Genomic DNA, 18,840 nt, shown 5'->3' with positions numbered 1-18,840 from the left:
TTTTGTGCCCGACAAAGACTTCCTTCATAGGAGATTGTATGCCAATCAAATCCATAATGACGCAGAGACCCTGAACCAACATTTGATGCAAATAGTTTAGTCATTGTAAGACCATAGGAACCAATAAGATTCATTAAATAGGTATCAATTAAGAAGAACAAAACAATTGAGACAGAGCCTCTATAGTACGGAGTACCAGAGAAAGATATCGACGTCACAGGGTCTTAGCGTGTGTGGGGAACCATTGTACAGAAGAAAAAGAAATCAAAAAGTTTAGTTCAAATAGTTCAGAATCACTTTCGAATGTGAATCGAAGCCACTTCCCGAGATTCCGGGTGTAAGACATGCTGCGCCACTTCAAATACTGGTACTAGCCACTACTGCGCCACATACTGATCCCGCAAATGAGAGCTAAGATGATGCAGATGATCTCCATGCACGCTGTGTATCACCCTTGACCCTCCAAACCACGTCCCAATCCGAATATACGTATCCATTCGGCTTCACGCGCATCCATCACTTGCAACCTCCGGAAGACGAAAATTCCGAAACATCCCCACTGAACGTCCGAGATCTCCGCGCTAAAGAAAACCCATCCATCATGTCTCGTGCTGGATTGTGGGCTAAGGTCATCATTGGGTGAGTGTGGAACTGAGCATATGGGTCTTGTGAACTGGGTACAGAGAGACTGATTGGGTTTCTATTAGTGGTATCGCCCTCTCTGTCGGCGGTCCTGCCTTTGTGGAATACATCCGACCCACGGACGAAGAACTCGTGAAGCGATACAATCCGGATCTACAGAAGCGAAGTGCCGAGCAGGGCGACCGCCGTGCACAGGAATTCGATGATTACGTCAAGAAATTGAAGGAATGGTCCAAGTCGGATAAGTCAAGTACGTGTCTAGTCAGCATGACTACGTCTATGGACACTTTGATGCTGATACATAGTCTCTTTTTTTAGTTTGGTTCGCAGCGCAAGAAGAGCTCGATCAGAAGCGTGCTTTGGCCGAAGCCCAAAAAGCCAAGGCAAAGGAAGAGACTCGAGTACAACGGGAGGAGATGCGTAAGGAGATGCTGGGCAAGGAATAGATATCATCGCTTCAACGGTTACTGGCGTCTCTGTGACAGCGTTCTATTTTTTGATTTTATCTGGGGATATTTCTTGCTCACATCTTTCCCTGAGGATTACCCACTGTGAAACTCTCACATGCAGGCGCCTTTTGATACTTCTATGATAATAATGGTGTGTACGATATGCTAGTTGGATTGGATGAGGATGCATTTGTATATTGATATCCCTATCTCCGCTTCAAAAGATGTTCTCATACTTGGAACCAATCAAAATTTGAATGAAATTCGTTCTATAGGGGGAAATGGTATTGTAGCATATTACTATACACGCCGTACTAGTTCTCAATCCTCTGCCCAGGTGGGTGACATTGATACCGGTACTATATACTAGTTAGTAGCGGGCCTAATGCCTGACATCTGGACATTCGGAGGCCTGAAGCACCCACCTACTTAGTAACAAACACAACAAATGTTCACTTGCTAGTAAAGCGCCAGCCCTGCCCAGGTATGGGAGTGCACGTGTGCTCATTCAAATGTTGGAATAATTTGGCCTCGGTATTCAGAATTTTCTTGCTAGCCTCGCGTCGGAAGTTCACATACCTGCTAGTAAAAAAAAGCCCACTAGTCCTTCCATTATATGTGGAAACACCTATCAATAGCACTCCAGGACTGGAGTCATGAAGATTGTAGCAATTGAGCAATGGAGGATACATTTTATCCCATTTAAATGTAGCCACCGAGCCCCGGGAAATTGTATCTTACATCCACACATTATATTCTTCAGCTTTTATACCCAGCTACCAAGCTACGCGTCTTCGCTGCAAGGAGACATTCTAGTGTTCCGATCAGTCCGAGTCCACGTTAGTTCGGAGAAATCTCCACTATCGGGGGATCGGCAGTTCAATTGCTCCTGTATACTTTTTTAGTCATCCCTGCAGAGTTCGGGAGTTGTGATAGACAAGGATGTGGCGGCATATCACGAGACCTCATCATTTCAATGTATAGAATTGAAATCAAGTGAACTGTATAGGCTGAGTTGCGCCAAATGACGATGTTCAAGTTGAGCGGCGACTTAGCCGTACCGATCCGGGGCGTGTTACTAAGATTAGTATCCGCAACCTTGGAACGCGTTCCTCAAGCAACGTGTTATACTTGGGAGGAAAACTGTAGGCAGCCACGTACTGCTAATTTAACAACGAAAAAAAAGGAGACAAGAAGGAAGTTGCAGATGCAAAAATTCAAACAAAAGTTGCGACAGCAATTGATAATATATTAATATTAAAATATCTGTAAAATTTACATCAGAATATGATCAAAGACTCAGATGTGGCTTGTTTGTAGTAGATTGCAGCTCATTTCCCAATCCTAGATCATATGCAAGAGATGCTTGCCAATCCCACAAAACACAGCAGCCCCTCAATGACAACAAAAACAATCAACATAGCCTCGTAGATACCTTCCCCAGTCATCTGTAATTGAGGCTTATCCTTTTAACCAAAAATAAAAAGAAAGTGTGTGTCTAGTCGCTTTGAGACAGCGCCACGCTCACGTGACTCCAAACCCGCCATCAGCGGCAACTCCAACTTGTCAGCTTCACAGGCAATCCCTCCGTTCATCTCAAGTCCCCTCACGTCCTTCACCTCCCTCACTATCCAGTGATTTGCGACATCTCTCACTTGACTAATACCATCAACGTCCTCTCCTACCCCTTTCAGTCTCCTTGGCAACGACCTTGGTTGGTTTATCCCCGTCCAAACAAAGCGTCCCTGACTACTTGATCGAGGTAGCCTGGTCGCTAATCATCCGCTCACGAACCCATATCTAAGACCTTTGATATTAGTCCCGATCTTCACGATGTCCAGCAACGAACAGCCCTACGACCCTTATATCCCGGCCAACCAGACCGGAGCTACGGCCGGTGCCTCCCAGCAGAATGGAAACCAGCGAACTGCCGCACTGCAAGCGGTTAGTACTTTTATCCTCCCTCGATAAATACATGGAGACGCCCGACTATAAACAGACAAGCTTTCGCATGGTTTTGTCTGTCTGCTTTGCGCGCGAGACGATGCGCGCTGCTTGATTATAGTCGAGGTCACTATTATTTGTGGCAACCACAACTAACATGTATCCGATAATAGCAAATCGATGACACCGTCGGTGTAATGCGCGAGAACATCAACAAGGTCTCCCAGCGTGGTGAGCGCCTGGACTCTCTGCAGGATAAGACCGACAATCTGGCAGTATCGGCCCAAGGGTTCCGCCGAGGCGCCAATCGTGTGCGCAAGCAGATGTGGTGGAAGGACATGAAGATGCGTGTATGCCTGGTTATTTGCGTGATCATCCTTTTGGTGGTTATCATTGTGCCCTGTAAGTGAATTCGATATTTCATAGTGGCCCCGTTTGAGCCTCGCCGGGGAAACAACGGGTGTCGGATCCGGGTATGGACATGCGACGCTAACATCGATCGACAGCTGTTGTAGCAACACGCTAAAGGCACCCGGTGGGCCGGTAATTACCACGCATAAGCCATGCGCGACGTTGTTCTTTTTCTTTTTTTCACTTGGGAACATGGGATCTTGAATTTTTCCTGGGTTTACTATTGTTGAGGCCATGGAGCCCCATCGTTTTCCTCCCCAGCTGCTAATACCTCCTGCTGTTTTGTTGTTTTTCTTTGGGCGTGTTCTGAATGACCAATATGCTTCTCGACTCTCTTTTTTTGTTTTATCGTTCTAGGTGCCTATTTGTGGACCTGTCACGAAATGAGCTGAATCCTAGTCCTTGCCGATTAGGTGTATCCCCTGACCACCACATGCTCCTCGATTTTGTTTTTTAAGCCAAATGAGATCTCTGTGGTAGGAAAGGGGGAAAGATGTAAATGATACTGCTGCTGATGCTGTGTTTGAGTATGTTACCATTATGCAACTTGGAAAAATTCTCTGTTGGTTCTCTTCTACTAGTATTAAATCTGCCAACGGCCATGGAAGCTCCGCCCGTTTCCGTCAAAGCTCGAGCTGTCCTGGCTCTGTCGCATGGAAGCGACCTACGTAGGCTCCATTCTTGTCCTCATCCGTGAATTTGACCGGTTCGTTCTGCCCGGTTTGTTTCGTAACTTGCCGATTGATAACAAGAGACCCGCCTATAGAGGGTCCTTCTCAGGAACCAATCTCCTGGTCCGGTCAGATTCCGAGTCGATTATTCGGTCAGACCTCGTGTTTACCACAAGCGGGACTAGACAAATCCAGGCTAAGTCGAGAAGGCTGGGTGGATGAAGTGGATAGTTGCGTGGCGGGCTGGAACGAGTAATATTCATGGAGAGGATCAGATAACTGGGACTAGATCCAATTCGGATGACGTTTCAAGGGATCTCGGAGCAACTGAGGTCCATAGTGGGTTATTTCCAAGGTTCATATGTTCCTTGGTCTTTTTTTTTCTTTCTCTTCTTGGTCTAAGGAATTTATTTTACGGGGCTAGATTTCGCTTGCTCAAGGTGGAGGTGTCTTGCAGTGCCGATCCCCGTGAAGAATCTTTCCGTAGGAGAAATTTAGTATATGTACCTAGGTACGAAGTAGGGTTGGGCACATCGTCATTTGGACCTTAACTACGGGCGAAATCTCGTTGGCCCCGGGGCTATTTTGCTTTTTTCTTATATTAGATATGCAGTAACTCTGATTCGTAGTATAATAAATGTCGCGCTTGGAGAGGTAGAGAGATATTTAAATAAAAACCACCAGAAATTCTTGGATATAAAAAACCACTCATCCCATATTTAATTCCATTGAAAACGATAAATCGCTCGCTAATTCATCGGCTCCACCGCCTTTCTACATTTGGGTGGGAACCTGACCTCCGAGGGCCGGCCGTTCACTTGTACGGGTATCAGGAAAATCTCTCCAGAGTTAGTCACCTCCAGTTAATTCCCCTCTCCCACCTCCACTTTTCATCTTTTTCTATATCACTCTTTCACTCTATCTTTCTTTTTTCATATAATAAAAGGGGGATTCCTCCCTGCTAACTTGCAAATCTCCCCTCAATTGCAGCTGCCGCATGTTGGTGAACAAGATGCTGTCCCTTCGCTCCGCTGTGCGGAGAGCTTCTACTAAGCCCCTCCGATCCCTCTCCGCACCGCTCACTGCATCTCCTCTTCGTGGTGTTGCTGCCCGTGCCGTTTCCACCCCTCTGCGCCAGGACCGTGGTTACTCGCGTGCAACTGATCCTCATCTCAGCTCCACCCGCAACACTGTGGTGCAGTTGTTGAGCAACATCGGCTCCAAGCGTGAGGTTCAGCAGTACCTCTCCCACTTCACCTCGGTCTCTTCTCAGCAGTTCGCGGTCATCAAGGTCGGTGGCGCCATTATTACCGAGCACCTCCAGACCCTGTCCTCCGCGCTCGCTTTCCTCAACCATGTCGGCCTTTACCCGATCGTCGTTCACGGTGCCGGTCCCCAACTCAACCGTATGCTCGAGGCTGCTGGTGTCGAGCCCCATTTTGAGGACGGAATCCGGGTCACAGATGGTAAGACCCTCGCGTTGGCCCGTAAGCTGTTCCTTGAGGAGAACATGAAGTTGGTGGAGGAGCTTGAGCGTATGGGTGTGCGTGCTCGTCCTTTGACTGCCGGCGTTTTCTCCGCCGACTACTTGGACAAGGAGAAGTACAACCTGGTCGGTAAGATCAATGGCGTTGACAAGAAGCCCATTGAGGCTGCTATTGCCGCTGGTTGTCTGCCTATCCTGACCTCCATGGCTGAGACCCCCGATGGTCAGGTCCTGAATGTCAACGCGGATGTTGCTGCCGGTGAGCTTGCCCATGCTCTGCAGCCACTGAAGATTGTCTACCTGGCTGAGAAGGGTGGTCTGTTCAACGGTGACACTGGCGAGAAGATCTCCGTCATTAACCTGGATGAGGAGTATGAGCACCTGATGAGTCAGTGGTGGGTGCGCCACGGTACTCGCTTGAAGATCAAGGAGATGAAGGAGCTTCTGAGCGATCTTCCCCGCTCTTCCAGTGTGGCTATCATTCACCCTGCTGATCTGCAGAAGGAGCTGTTCACCGACTCTGGTGCTGGTACCCTGATCCGCCGCGGTAACAAGATTCACGTCAAGACCTCTCTTTCCGAGTTCGAGGACCTCCAGGCTCTGAAGGACGTTCTGGTTCGTGACCGTGAGGGCCTGGATGCTCGCGCTGTTGTTGACCGTTACGTCGAGGGTCTGAAGGAGCACGACTTCAAGGTTTACTACGATGACCCCATGGAGGCTCTGGCTGTTGTCCTGCCCCCTCAGCAGGGCTCCTTGATCGCCCAGATGGCTACTTTCACCATCACCAAGTCTGGATGGTTGACTAACGTTGCCGACAATGTCTTCGCTAGCGTCAAGAAGGACTTCTCCAAGCTGGCTTGGACTGTCAAGGAGGACGATGAGAACCTGACCTGGTTCTTTGACAAGGCTGACGGCAGCCTGAGCCGTGACGGTGAAGTTCTCTTCTGGTACGGTGTCGAGGAGGGTGAGGAGGTCAAGCAGCTGGTTCAGGAATTCACCAAGAACGGCCGCCAGATGTTCGGTGACATCAACCTGGAGTCCCGCCTCCACCGCGCCCACCAGGCTGCTTCCTTGCCCAAGGGCTTCGGTGCCAGCGGTGCCTCCGCTGAGCAGAAGCGTGCTTTCTCTACCACCTCTAACGTTCTGCGTGCTGCCCGCGCTGTGCGCCCTGCCGTTGCTGTCAAGGGTATCCGCACTTACGCCACCACCAACCCCAACCCTCCCCTCGGTGAGAAGAACGCCTCCAACTCCACCCCTGCCAAGGTCGCTCTTATCGGTGCCCGTGGTTACACTGGCCAGGCCTTGATCAACCTGCTCAATGCCCACCCCAACATGGATCTCCGCCACGTCTCATCGCGTGAGCTTGCCGGTCAGAAGCTCAAGGGCTACGACAAGCGCGAGATCATCTACGAGAACCTCAGCCCCGATGATGTCCGCAAGATGTCCGCTAACGGTGATGTTGACTGCTGGGTTATGGCTCTGCCTAACGGTGTTTGCAAGCCTTTCGTTGACGCTGTTGACGAGGGCGCTGCCCAGGGCAATGTCATTGTTGACCTGAGCGCTGACTACCGTTTCGATTCTAAGTGGACTTACGGTCTGCCCGAGCTGGTCGACCGCTCCAAGATTGCTCGTGCTACCCGTATCGCCAACCCTGGATGCTACGCCACTGCTGCTCAGCTCGGCATTGCTCCCCTTGTTCCCTTCCTTGGTGGCCAGCCTACCACTTTCGGTGTTTCTGGCTACTCCGGTGCCGGTACCAAGCCCAGCCCCAAGAACGACGTCAACTTTCTCACCAACAACCTCATCCCTTACAGTTTGACTGACCACATCCACGAGCGCGAGATCAGCGCTCAACTCGGTGCCAACGTTGCGTTCATTCCCCACGTTGCTGTCTGGTTCCAGGGTATCTCCCACACCATTAGCATTCCCCTCAACAAGGAGATGACATCTCGTGACATCCGCAACATCTACCAGGATCGTTACGCTGGCGAGAACCTCGTCAAGGTCGTCGGTGAGGCTCCTTTGGTTAAGGACATTGCTGGTCGTCACGGTGTTGACATTGGTGGCTTTGCTGTTCACTCCAGCGGCAAGCGTGTTGTTGTCTGTGCTACTATTGACAACCTGCTTAAGGGTGCCGCTACTCAGTGTCTCCGTAAGTTTTCCCCAACTATAATTTTATCAAGTCCTTCGTACTAATATTCATTTACAGAGAACATGAACTTGGCTCTGGGTTACTCTGAGTACCAGGGTATTCCCCTTGAGTAAGCGCTTGAATCAATATCATCTCAAGCTGCTCATTTATGTATGAAATATGGCTATAAAGTGGTCCTCACGTCGTTGTTTCCCATTGTCTTATAATCCTCGTGCATCGTAAGAGCCACGATGGGTCTTGTAGGGTTTGCAGTGAACCCGTCTCTGGATAAAACTGTCTTTTTTATGTCTTGGTATCGATCAGCACCCTGATCTACTATCCCATTTTGGCCCGATTGTGTCTATCTACATTGTTCTTCTGCGTGTTCAAGGAGCTATTGCTCTGTTGATGCTGGTGTCTTGTCCCATTTCGCCATTTTGTCTCGTTTAGATTCCATGGATTCTTGATCGTCTCTTTCCCTCTTTTTCTATCCCCCTCTCCTCCGGTTCTTTATATTCGGCTCATATATTGCCAAGCCCCTGCTCCATCTGCGAATTATTTGGTATAGTAGACATGCTTTTGGGACACTTCAGACACTAAAAAAGTAAATTTCTTCGCAATATAAATCATTTATAACTATTGACTTGCATCTATTGGCGCTATGATATTATGGAAAGGGCCGTATCAAATATTGTAAAGCGAGACGGCTAGTGTTCAAGTTGCTGAGTTGGGATGGAACAAGCTTGTTGTCTGGCACGCATCATGCAAACATGTTGTGACTCGGTGTCATCTCTCACTTTCTCTCACCACCGGTTCCTCTAATTCACTCTCCATAAATTTCATGATCATATCCTCCCCTCAATCGTTGACTGCATTTATCTCCTGTGGTTGGTACTTGCTGAACCCTCCATCACCCTGAGACATTTCCTATCATCCACACAGCTCCTCTTACTACCTCGGACCTGAAGCTCTCTAACGAGTGACTTACCTTCGCATCCAGATGGTCTCTACCCCATCTATTTGACACAACTCACAGTACCCATTGACCCTCCATCATTACTCTTTGCAGCAAGTGTGGATCCATTACTGTAGACTCGCCAGTATGTTCTACAGCCATGAAAGTAAGTCCCGTTCAACAGCTCATGGAGGAAGCGAGAAGATGATGCTTAAAGTCTGCTATAGTCCTCACGTCGCCGGAGCATGGGGTCGCAACGATCTGGTAAGTAATTTTCGAAGCTTGCCTGTTCTTGCAAGGAAGCGGCTCACACTCACAGGCTCGTCGCGACACTTGGTTCGCGATCCATTACTCGAAGAGTCAATCGAAAGGCGATTCTCGATGTCGATGTCCCCGAAGCGTGCAGAGTGATAGTCAACCCTCAGGCGCCTATGGCGTTGCGATTGCAAGGAAATTTGCTGTATGGTGCCCGGGAAATCAACTCAACACAGTTCGATCAACTAACGTACTTCTGAATCCAGGTACGGCGTTTCACGGGTTTACGATCAACAGTGTGGTTACACTCTCCTCGACACGCAGACAATGCATGATAAAATGATCTCCACGCTGAAGCTCATTCCGGGAGGAGGATTGGATCCAAGTGTCGGACAGACGAAGTATGAACCATCAGCGCCTTCATTCAAATACCAAGGCAGCGCTAATCAACCTCGTACAGGCCGAGCACTCTAGTCTTACCGTACGATCCATCATTCTTTCCAGAGACAAATCTCCCTGGTTTGGACTTTGATTTCTCTTTATTCGACATTGGAAACCAAGCCGACTTGACCCAGCGTTCCGGTCTCTGGACAAAATCTCCTCCTGGTAGCCATTCCAGTGCCTCTCATACCAGCGTGCGTCTTGATCTTGGCTCGGATGATCTGATTCACAATTCGCAATTTATTGGAATGGATAATGAATTGTCGCCTTCTCGAAAGCGTGGCCTCTTCGGGGGTCCTGCCAAAGATGAAGGCCCGGAAGAAGAGGCAGGTATCTTACTCCAGCCTGATTTCGAGTTTGATGAGACTGGTGCGCTCGTTGAACTTGATGTCACTCATCTCTCACCGCGGAAACGACGAAAGCTGAGTACTCATGGAAGCGAGAATCAAGGCGATGAGATCCCACTTCCTGGAAATGACAATGTTGGGGGAGACATGATGGATCTTGATCTTCCTGTTAGAGCAGAACAGGAAGATCTGCAGCTCCCTGGCGAGGAGCCAGTCCCGAACCAGGAACAACCAGCAGAGGAGGAAGTCGAACCTGTGATCCATCGCCAGCGTCGCCAGAGGACTCGAGTGACAAAAAACATTGATCCAGATAATACGACAACGCTGCGCAACTCAGAACTCGCTCAATGGAACAACGGGTATATTGAAAACATGGCAATCGCATCGAAGCAAAAACAGCAGAACAAGTTGCAGACTATCACCAAGAAGAACGCTGTATTCTGCGTCTTCGGGCAGGGCATCGGGTCTGTGGGTGTTGGCTTGGGTTTACAAAAGAAACCTCACCCTCTGGCACAATTTTCCGGCGAAGCACTCTACGACATGTTCTTCGAGGATCATGAAGAATCGAGTACCAACAACGAGAGTTATCGCCCTGGTGGAGAAAGTGTGACTACCACGCCTCATCAAGCTCGTATCCAAGGTAAATTACCCGACTCTGTCGATGTTGAATATGGTCGTCAGGGACCTTCGAGCGTACTAGATGAACACTCATCCCAGATGCCATGGAACATCACCACCTCAGCACGCAGCTCTCGACTGGGGCGTCTGGGTAGTATCGGCGACTTCTCAGCCGCACTGGGAAGCACAGGACTCAGGGATCCCAGCCTCCACGGACAAGCATCAGGTATCGGAATGAAGGGACGTTCTCGAGGCCGTCTTACCAGTGCCAGTCCCCTCTCGGGCCGTGGATACCTTGATCCTCACGAGAGACAAAGCAGTTTATCAGTCCTTGGTATCGAGAACGCGCTGGATGGTCTTGACGAAGACCTCGAAATTACGCGATATCTGGAAGGCGAGCTTGCAACAGATAACGAAGACATCGGCGCACTCTCACGACGTGCTTCGGCGATTCAACACCTAGCCGGACAACTCGATCAAGAAAGTTTGAATTTCTTCGATTTCATTCAAGATCACGTGAAAATGAAGGAAAATAGCGGTGATAGTGGTGATAAGCCCATGTTGGCGTTTTCGGAGTTACTGCCGCCTAAACAGACGTCCCGGACTGTTGCTACGCAGGGTCTTATGAATGTGCTCACGCTTGCGACGAAGGGAGTCCTTACCGTGGAGCAGGACCCTTATCGAGATGCGGGCGCTGAAGTCTGGGGCCAGCGTTATGATTATGGAGAAATCTTCATGCGGATGTAGGGCCGTGCCTGGGGTATGGCCTTGCTCCCGTTTCAGAGTGAGATTCATTTGGGGAAATCGGCGTTCTAGTGATTAGGGGAGGGTTCATTATTATTTTTCTGGTTATTTCTTCAAGATTGATCTAGCATGCATTTTATTATTTCTAGGATGCCAGTGAGTTAGCTTATTTCAAATTTATGCTAATTTTTTTTCTCGCCCTTTATTTCGAAATTTATCAATTAGAACCTTTACTAGGTAGCAGTAGTAGTATGATGATGACATCAGGAAGTGCGAAAATTGTGCGTCAACTGGTACTACCCACTGTAGGTACTTATCTGATGCTCACCGGCGAGGTTGAATGAGATCCAAGGTTGAAATGTTGAATCCCGAGTGTATTAGCAGTAGTAGATTTTGACATCTGAAGTATATAAAAGTGCTGGGCATTGTTTACGCGGGCAATCTTACCAGGAACCCGTAAGGCTCTCAGTATCGCGTATGGAGTAATGGAGTATGGAGTACGGGATACCAGAACAAGGTGGAAAAACGCTTCAGTAACAATACTGGCATACCTGAACCGATCTATAGATCCAACTCTTTGACCATGTAGATATCGATGGAATTGCGAGATAATTATTAGATATTGATAGATAAGACTTCGCAACAATATTCCCCTTAAGGCCTATGTATCAATTGATATGCCTCTTCCCATTCCTTTTTCTTGATTGTGCGTCTAGAAGGGGTGTTTTAACCGAGCGCGTCCGGGAACGTGCTGGAGCTTGGCGTCTATTAAGGTAAGAACCAGTTGACTAGTTGTTGTGATATCAGATATTGAGAAGGACTACGAATTCTAATAGTCCTGGTACCCTAATCTATTTGTATCTTATTAAAATTGAAGCTTGAAAACATTGAAGAACAATCTTGTTTGCTGTTTAGCTCGCATACCAAGTTGCCTATAGTTAGCTGACGCCCGCTTGGCGATGATGCGTAATCATGGATGTGTCGGAAATCTCTCACCTCGCCAAATAGTCAGTAATCTTGATTGTACAACTTTCCAAATATTCATTCAAATGAAAATTTTCTATCAAAACTTGATCTTAAATACTGGTAAGTTATTTTGCAGTTATTATTGCGGTGTAAAATGATGAGTACACAGTACACACGATACACATTCTGAAATACTCCGAACCGGACTCATAGTTACGCGCAGGTCAACAAGTAACGCGCCACTCGTATTCTCGTCTTGGTCTTTCCATTTCTTCCTTTTCTCTCCCCTAACTCAACTACCCCCCACCCTTCATCATCTCCTTCCCCAGGTTCCCCCTCGCGTTTTATCGCGTTTTTGTATCGTTGATCCTTTTGGGCTCTTCTCTCTTTCTTGACCTCTTTCATCATGGGTCGAACCGTCGACCAGGAGGTGCACGCGGCGTTTGTCGAGTTCCGCGCCAAGGAAGATGACAAGGTGCGTGACTGCGTATTTCGTAATATTTCAAACCCACCACCAGCGTCACTAACATACGGAAAACCCGCGTTTTTGGGTGTTCTGCATTCTAGTGTCTCTCGGTCCAGTGTATCTACTGCCAGCAAATTCGCGCAAAGAATACTTCGCGACAGAAACAACACCTCTTGGAATGTCCTGGCCTGCGTGGTCACCCTAACGCGCCACAAGCCGCCCAGGCTGCCCAAGCCCCTAATGGCATCGGTCCTACCAATGGATACCCCGGTACCCCCCAATGGTCCGACAGCTACTGCTCCCGGCCCAACAGGCCCTTCCATCCCAACACCAAACGGTACCTTGATGGGAAATGGTGTCAATCCTCATGCGACTCCGATCGGCACCCCGTTAGCCAACCTAAACCGTCCGCCGATGGCAACCCCAGGCCCGCCGCCTGTCAGCGTCCCTCCCGGTTCGGCGCCTTCATCTGTTCCTCCGCCGCGTCCTACCCCGAAATCAAAGTCCAAGCCGAATACTTCTAGCCTGCCGGCGCCCCCATTGGATGATGTACACGCTGCCTTCGTTGAGTTCCGCGCCAAAGAAGAGGACAAGGTATGTAATTATTCATGACATACTTCTGTATCGGGTGTATACCTTCACCTGCTTCGGTCTCGCATGTGTCAAAAATTCAGATTGGAGCGAAGCTAACAATTCGATCGCAGTGTTTGTCAGTGCAATGTATATACTGCCAGCAAGTCCGCGCAAAGAACACCAGCCGTCAGCGTCAGCATCTATTGGAGTGTCCGACCTATCTCAGTGTCATGAAGGATTCTATTCCTGCCAATAACCTACTTCACACATTCCCCGAGGGTGATGTTGCACGTTCGCTCCAGATCCCCGCTCCTACACTCGAACTTGATTTCCGTATGAGCATCAAGTTGAACCCTAAGGTTCCTGTGGGTCAGAGCATCTGGGGTCACCGCGAATGGGTCTCGTTTGTTGGTGGTCAGTGGGCTGGTCGATGGGGTAAGGGTATTGTCTTGGTAAGTTCCTGGAGTATTCATGCATACTGTTCCACCATTCTAACATCACAAACAGCCCGGCGGTCAAGACGAACAGATTGTCACCAAGGACCAGACTACCAAACTTCGCGCAAACTACCTCCTCCAGACTGCCGAGGATCCTCCGGCCTTCATCATGGTCAAGGCTGAAGGTTGGCTCACTGGTGCTAAGGACATTCTCGAGAAGGTCAACGACCAGGGTCTCGCCGATGGTATCAACCCCGGTAGCTACAAGTACCGCATCAACCTCTCTATGGAAACTGGAGATGAGCGTTTCACCTTCCTCAACACTCTGATGTGGATTGGCAGTGGCTGCCGTCGCGGTCAAGAAGGTATGTCATATCAAGTCCCACAACATCTTCCATGCCACAACGTACTAATTCCCTATACAGTTATCTTCGACGCGTTCCGTGTCAACTAAACTTACATGATATTTTCACTATTGTGTCGTTCTTAAGCGTGTTCTCTATTTTAGTGTGGGAAAATGGTGTTTTCTTCAGTCTGCTTTCCATGGCGCTATTACGATCAGTCCTTCCAAGGTTTTATTGTTACTTTATTTTTTCGTCCGGATGAATTTGTCTCCAGAGCCGTCGCGAGGTCACGCGAATTCCCAATCTAGCAAGTCGTCTTTCTTCGTTCGACTTTGCTCTTCCAGTCCTCTTCTATTCTATGTATCTCTTATCTGAACTTGTTCTCCGCTATGGGCTCTGGGTCCTGGATACCATGACGCGATTGATGTATGCGTTCACTGTTAGTCCCGATCACTCCCTGAGAGTTTGTTATTGTGATCTTTATATTATGAATTTTTGAGCTTTGCTTCTTGCTAAATTTCCGTTTGGTTACTCGATTTCATGAGCTCACGTAATTTTGCTTTGACCGTCGTTAGATGTTGATCTATTTGTGATTTATTCAAGTGTTTAGCTTATTTTCCAATTTGAATGTTCTCTCACATAGATTAGAAGATCTAGTATGTGTTCAAAGGAGGTACTTAGCTCCAATACATCCATGTCCTTCCAGATGTCCAAGGTTGAAACTTTCAAGGGTTGAAAAATGTCACGCCTTGGTGTTGATACTAGCTGGCCCGTATCGAGTATTATAGATGAGTTTTAGCGTTCCAAAGTTATAATTTCGGTATCCACTCACCTGCATAGCAATACCGAGAACAGTGAAAGAGTCAACTGGTATTGAAGAAAATTTCAATACGATATTCAAATGTTTGAATCTTGAAAATTCAAGTTCAAATTTTGAAATCAGGATATCGATGATAGGACAACTCTGGTCTGTTCTAGTTGTACACAATATCAAAAATTTCCTTCATTCTTAAACTAAATCTACACATTGTGTAGTCAAATTCATGTTTGACGATTTCTGATTCCAAGGTGATGTTCCACCTGTTTTTTTGTGCACTAGGGGCTCGGATAAGATCACTGGCATGAACCATCAACTGGTATAGTTAAGAAAAGACCTTGAAAATTGGTTCAGCAGTTGGATCCCAGCGCCTACACCGTAGGATGGGTGTGTGCCCTGAAGGACGAGATGACTTCCTCTCGACTCAAGTGCCCCTACTAAACGAGGAACACAAAAGACCCCTGAGACAATCAAATGATGACAGCAAGTCTATCGATGGTCGAATGGAGCAGTATCACAATGCTATGATTGCATTCCCGGGCGCGGGATCTTATGGCTTAGATGTCATCTCGCAGACTGCAGCACATATGAATGCGAACGTTTAATAATAATAGAAGATTCGGGCCGATGGTCAGAATACTAGTAAGTGGAGCGGCTCCCGATCCTCCGAATTTGAATCATCTACTTAATGATATTCGTCTTAGCGATGTTGTTGTTATTGAATCAAAGAAACCACAGTCCAGCTTCAGCGGATTCGTGGTTTGCCATTTAAAGAGGGAGTCCTGTAGTATGACATGGGCCAGTGGAAAGAGAATGTGTTCGAAATCAGGTCTCATCTTGAACCGACATCTAACAGCCTACTGACTGCGATGAAATCGTTGCAAAGTCACCACGAGATGGGTGAAATGAATCGCTGTTTCAATGACACCAGTAAAGGATCGACGAGGCTACAGAAGTGGGGGCTTCAATTTCCTGGTCCGCATCTTGATCGGTTATTCAAGCCGAGTTATACGTACACAGGGTGCACATGTGCACTTGACGAGGTATTCTCTCGCACTCTCGCACTTGAGGACTTAAACTGGAAGACCCCGCAGAGCTTAGACTCTCTAGTGAGTCTCTAGTGAGTTTAGTCTCAATCTCGGTTGTCGGGCTGACTCGAGGCCCCGCAGCCCCCGCTATTTGACCCCCACTGCATATGATGGAGCCTAGGCATCTTCCAGGATGTCAAGTTATGTATTCCCTATGCTTGGTCCTGTTTGATCCAATGATTCCTGCACTAAGCTGTAATGGTCAATATTCACATCACGGAACTCCTCGGCACATAATCCCAGGCGTACCTCGTGTGACGCGTCAATCTCACATAAAAGCCAGAGAGAGGGGTCACTCAATACACATTGAAGCTTGAATTCACACCAATCATTCTAATTTATTTGTCAAACACTGGGTTTTTATAACGGTTTTTTTACCTCATAGGTCTAATAACAACATGGAGAACCTTATTATTTCCGATGAGGCTTTGACGGGTAGTATCCAGGACAAAGTCATCTTGATTACCGGTGTGTACTATCTGTTGTCTATGAAAAAAGGAGCCTCACTAATCGAAACAGGGGGATCCGCCGGTATTGGTCGAGCCACTGCGCAACTTTGTCTTGATCTGGGCGCATATGTCGTGGTGGGAGATATGAGCACGCCAAACCCTCCGTTTCAGGAGACTGATAAGCTCAAATTCCTCGAAGTCAATGTGATCAAGTGGGAAAGCCTGCGAAACTTATTTGTCGAAGCGGAAAAGTGGCAAGGTCGCATTGATCATGTCTTTGCCAATGCCGGGGTTTCCCCAAGTGAAGACTTCTTGGACGTGAAGCTTGACGAAGCTGGCCAACTACAGCCACCGAATTATCGCACGATCGACGTCAACTTCACTGCGGTGATTAATACCATTCATCTTGCAAAAGCCTACATGACTGAGCTGGGTACTCACAAAACAGCAGGTGCTGCAAGTATCGTGCTCGCCGCTTCTGCAAGTTCATTCCAGAATTTCACTACACCAGACTACACCATATCCAAGCACGGGGTGTTAGGTATGATTCGCGGCTTGGTCGGAATCCTCGGTGAACAGGTCCGAATCAATGCCATCTCTCCATCCTGGACAAATACAGGAATTATCACAACATATTCACCATTATTTGAAAGAATCGGCGTTGCCATGCAAAGTCCAGATGTGGTCGCTCGAAGTGTGGTTTTGCTATTTGCGGACCAGCAACGAAATGGCGACGTAATCTACAGCTGGGAGGGGCATTATCGAGAGGTCAACAATCAGCAAGGTGGACTTTTAGAGCACGCCACGGGTATACTCCCTAATTCAGAGAATGAGGAGGGTGCAATCCAGAAACTTCGGGCGTATGCGCGAAGCCGAGCTGAGCAGAGTCAACAATAGTTTTGATTTCAATTCTGATGGCTCGGATGCCCGTGGCTCTTATATCAGTTGGGAACTGCCTTCATGGCTCAAATGGTCATTCAAGATTGACTCCGAGTCAATATGTATCGGTTATTTAGCTCTCAAATATCTCTTTCACGCATGATGGTCTGGGCTATATTCGAATCATCATCCACATTGGTAGTATCATAGCCCCGTTTTTCAGGTCCAACAATGATCAACAGCACACTGTAAGCATAAATCGCTCCCATGAAAATACATATAACCTTTCCATAATTATAGCGGGCTACAACGGAGCCATCGCTCTGAGCAAGCGGAGCAAGAGGGTAACGCTCTCCAAGTGTAGCCTCGATAGTCGACGAAGCTGAGGAGGCAAGATTCCCAAACTGATAGGCTGACCCAACAACAAAAGTTTGGAACGAGCTCGGCGCCAGCTCCATCATGTATATAGGCATGACGCTCCAAGCACCCTGAACACAGAATTGGACAAAGAACGCCGCAGCAGTCACTGCCTCGGTCTTCACGAAGCTATATGGGTATAGAAGAGCCCCACCGATGACACAAACAACAAGAATGCTGAATCGTCGGCCGAAGATTTGTGAGCAATAACCGGTTGTCGCACCACCGGTCATTGCGCCTAAGTTTGCAATAACCTCGGTCACAGTAACAGCGTCGGCCGAGAAACCTCGCTCGTTTTCAAGCATCGTTGGGTATAGATCTTGGGTGCCATGTGACATGAAGTTGAAGCCGGTGGATAATAGCACCAGATAAATAAAGACGAGCCAGTGGTCTCTTAGTGCCCTCCCTCCCTCGGATATGAATGTTTTCGCTACTAGATTCCCCTGTCCGGTTTGCAGCTCACGTCGATTTCTGAATGCATTTGTCTCGGGTAAAGAGAGGCGGAAGATAATTATAAGGACTGGTGGACAGGCGCCGAACCAAAAGTATGGTCGCCAACCATGAGAGGTTGTGTTTACCAGAGCGCGAGAGAATGCCGTCGCGAGGAGGTATCCAAAAGCGTATCCTTGTTGCATCAAGCCTCCTACAAGGCCGCGCGCTTCAACGGGACAGTCTTCTAGAGCAGTGACTGCCGCATTCCCGTAGAGACCACCCATCGCGATTCCAAATAAAGCACGAACTGCGAGGAACTGCTTATATGTTTGACAGAAGCCAGTTGCAAGCTCTAGGATGATGAATAAGATAAGTGCGGCGATAAAGGGCCTAAAAATTGCGAGTCAGTGTAAGCGCCAGTAGATGGCTTCTCCCAAACTAGTTATGCGTACCATTTTCTTCCATATCGATCGGCTGCGATGCCAAATATAATTGAACCAACGGATCGTAGCATCAGGACCAAGGTGATACCCCAGGTGATATCGGTTGTTGATTTATTGAATGATTCAGCCAGATCATCGACAGTAAGAGATACGGTGAAGAAGTCGAAGGAGTCCCATGACCATGCAAAAAATGAGACCATAAAGAAAGCCCATTGTTTTTTATTCAACATTGCTAGTAGCTTGACAGGATTAGGCACCTTTGCCATAGGCGGCTTGAGGGAGGTCACTCTGGTCGCAGCATACTTGCGAATCGAAAGGGGTTCGTAAACACTGGAGTCCTCATAGTTATTGGATTGAATTGATTTCTCCTCATCCTGGACTAGGTGATCAGGATGCATTTTGATTTGGGATACCCGTAACCCGCGTATAGTACCT

At 48.1% G+C, this 18,840-nt stretch overlaps 8 protein-coding genes across 8 annotated transcripts; 7 read left to right on the top strand and 1 right to left on the bottom strand.

Moving 5' to 3' along the window:
* Positions 1 to 601: 601 nt before the first annotated feature.
* On the top strand, positions 602 to 1,088 carry N7483_004297 (uncharacterized protein; the record flags this gene model as incomplete). The annotated part of the gene is made up of 3 exons (XM_057087734.1): positions 602 to 639; positions 708 to 892; positions 961 to 1,088. The coding sequence occupies 3 exons, from the start codon at positions 602 to 604 to the stop codon at positions 1,086 to 1,088; spliced, it is 351 nt and encodes a 116-aa protein (XP_056947563.1).
* A 1,836-nt stretch (positions 1,089 to 2,924) lies between these two features.
* N7483_004296 (SNAP receptor SNC2) lies at positions 2,925 to 3,561 on the top strand (the record flags this gene model as incomplete). Its single annotated transcript, XM_057087733.1, has 3 exons — positions 2,925 to 3,035; positions 3,209 to 3,437; positions 3,542 to 3,561. The coding sequence occupies 3 exons, from the start codon at positions 2,925 to 2,927 to the stop codon at positions 3,559 to 3,561; spliced, it is 360 nt and encodes a 119-aa protein (XP_056947562.1).
* Positions 3,562 to 5,114: 1,553 nt separating this feature from the next.
* Positions 5,115 to 7,868, top strand: argEF (bifunctional acetylglutamate kinase/N-acetyl-gamma-glutamyl-phosphate reductase; the record flags this gene model as incomplete). The annotated part of the gene is made up of 2 exons (XM_057087732.1): positions 5,115 to 7,755; positions 7,813 to 7,868. The coding sequence occupies 2 exons, from the start codon at positions 5,115 to 5,117 to the stop codon at positions 7,866 to 7,868; spliced, it is 2,697 nt and encodes an 898-aa protein (XP_056947561.1).
* Positions 7,869 to 8,836: 968 nt separating this feature from the next.
* On the top strand, positions 8,837 to 11,097 carry N7483_004294 (Rad21/Rec8 N terminal domain protein; the record flags this gene model as incomplete). The annotated part of the gene is made up of 5 exons (XM_057087731.1): positions 8,837 to 8,855; positions 8,917 to 8,953; positions 9,009 to 9,149; positions 9,211 to 9,345; positions 9,405 to 11,097. 5 exons carry the CDS (start codon positions 8,837 to 8,839, stop codon positions 11,095 to 11,097), a joined length of 2,025 nt encoding a protein of 674 aa, XP_056947560.1.
* A 1,369-nt stretch (positions 11,098 to 12,466) lies between these two features.
* On the top strand, positions 12,467 to 13,990 carry N7483_004293 (DUF3237 domain-containing protein; the record flags this gene model as incomplete). The annotated part of the gene is made up of 4 exons (XM_057087730.1): positions 12,467 to 13,120; positions 13,231 to 13,551; positions 13,607 to 13,901; positions 13,962 to 13,990. 4 exons carry the CDS (start codon positions 12,467 to 12,469, stop codon positions 13,988 to 13,990), a joined length of 1,299 nt encoding a protein of 432 aa, XP_056947559.1.
* A 1,090-nt stretch (positions 13,991 to 15,080) lies between these two features.
* On the top strand, positions 15,081 to 15,302 carry N7483_004292 (ankyrin repeat protein; the record flags this gene model as incomplete). Its single annotated transcript, XM_057087729.1, has 1 exon — positions 15,081 to 15,302. The coding sequence occupies one exon, from the start codon at positions 15,081 to 15,083 to the stop codon at positions 15,300 to 15,302; it is 222 nt and encodes a 73-aa protein (XP_056947558.1).
* An 881-nt stretch (positions 15,303 to 16,183) lies between these two features.
* N7483_004291 (uncharacterized protein) lies at positions 16,184 to 17,131 on the top strand (the record flags this gene model as incomplete). The annotated part of the gene is made up of 1 exon (XM_057087728.1): positions 16,184 to 17,131. The coding sequence occupies one exon, from the start codon at positions 16,184 to 16,186 to the stop codon at positions 17,129 to 17,131; it is 948 nt and encodes a 315-aa protein (XP_056947557.1).
* Positions 17,132 to 17,253: 122 nt separating this feature from the next.
* N7483_004290 (uncharacterized protein) lies at positions 17,254 to 18,803 on the bottom strand (the record flags this gene model as incomplete). The annotated part of the gene is made up of 2 exons (XM_057087727.1): positions 17,254 to 18,352; positions 18,415 to 18,803. 2 exons carry the CDS (start codon positions 18,801 to 18,803, stop codon positions 17,254 to 17,256), a joined length of 1,488 nt encoding a protein of 495 aa, XP_056947556.1.
* Positions 18,804 to 18,840: the final 37 nt, after the last annotated feature.

This window comes from Penicillium malachiteum, assembly GCF_028827825.1.
Source record: "Penicillium malachiteum strain IBT 17515 chromosome Unknown utg000002l:1.0-8849297.0:1.0-8852440.0, whole genome shotgun sequence".
In the NCBI taxonomy this organism is placed as follows: Eukaryota; Fungi; Ascomycota; class Eurotiomycetes; order Eurotiales; family Aspergillaceae; genus Penicillium; species Penicillium malachiteum.
Note: the sequence above shows the minus strand (reverse complement) of the source record. Positions and strands in the feature narration are given on the sequence as shown.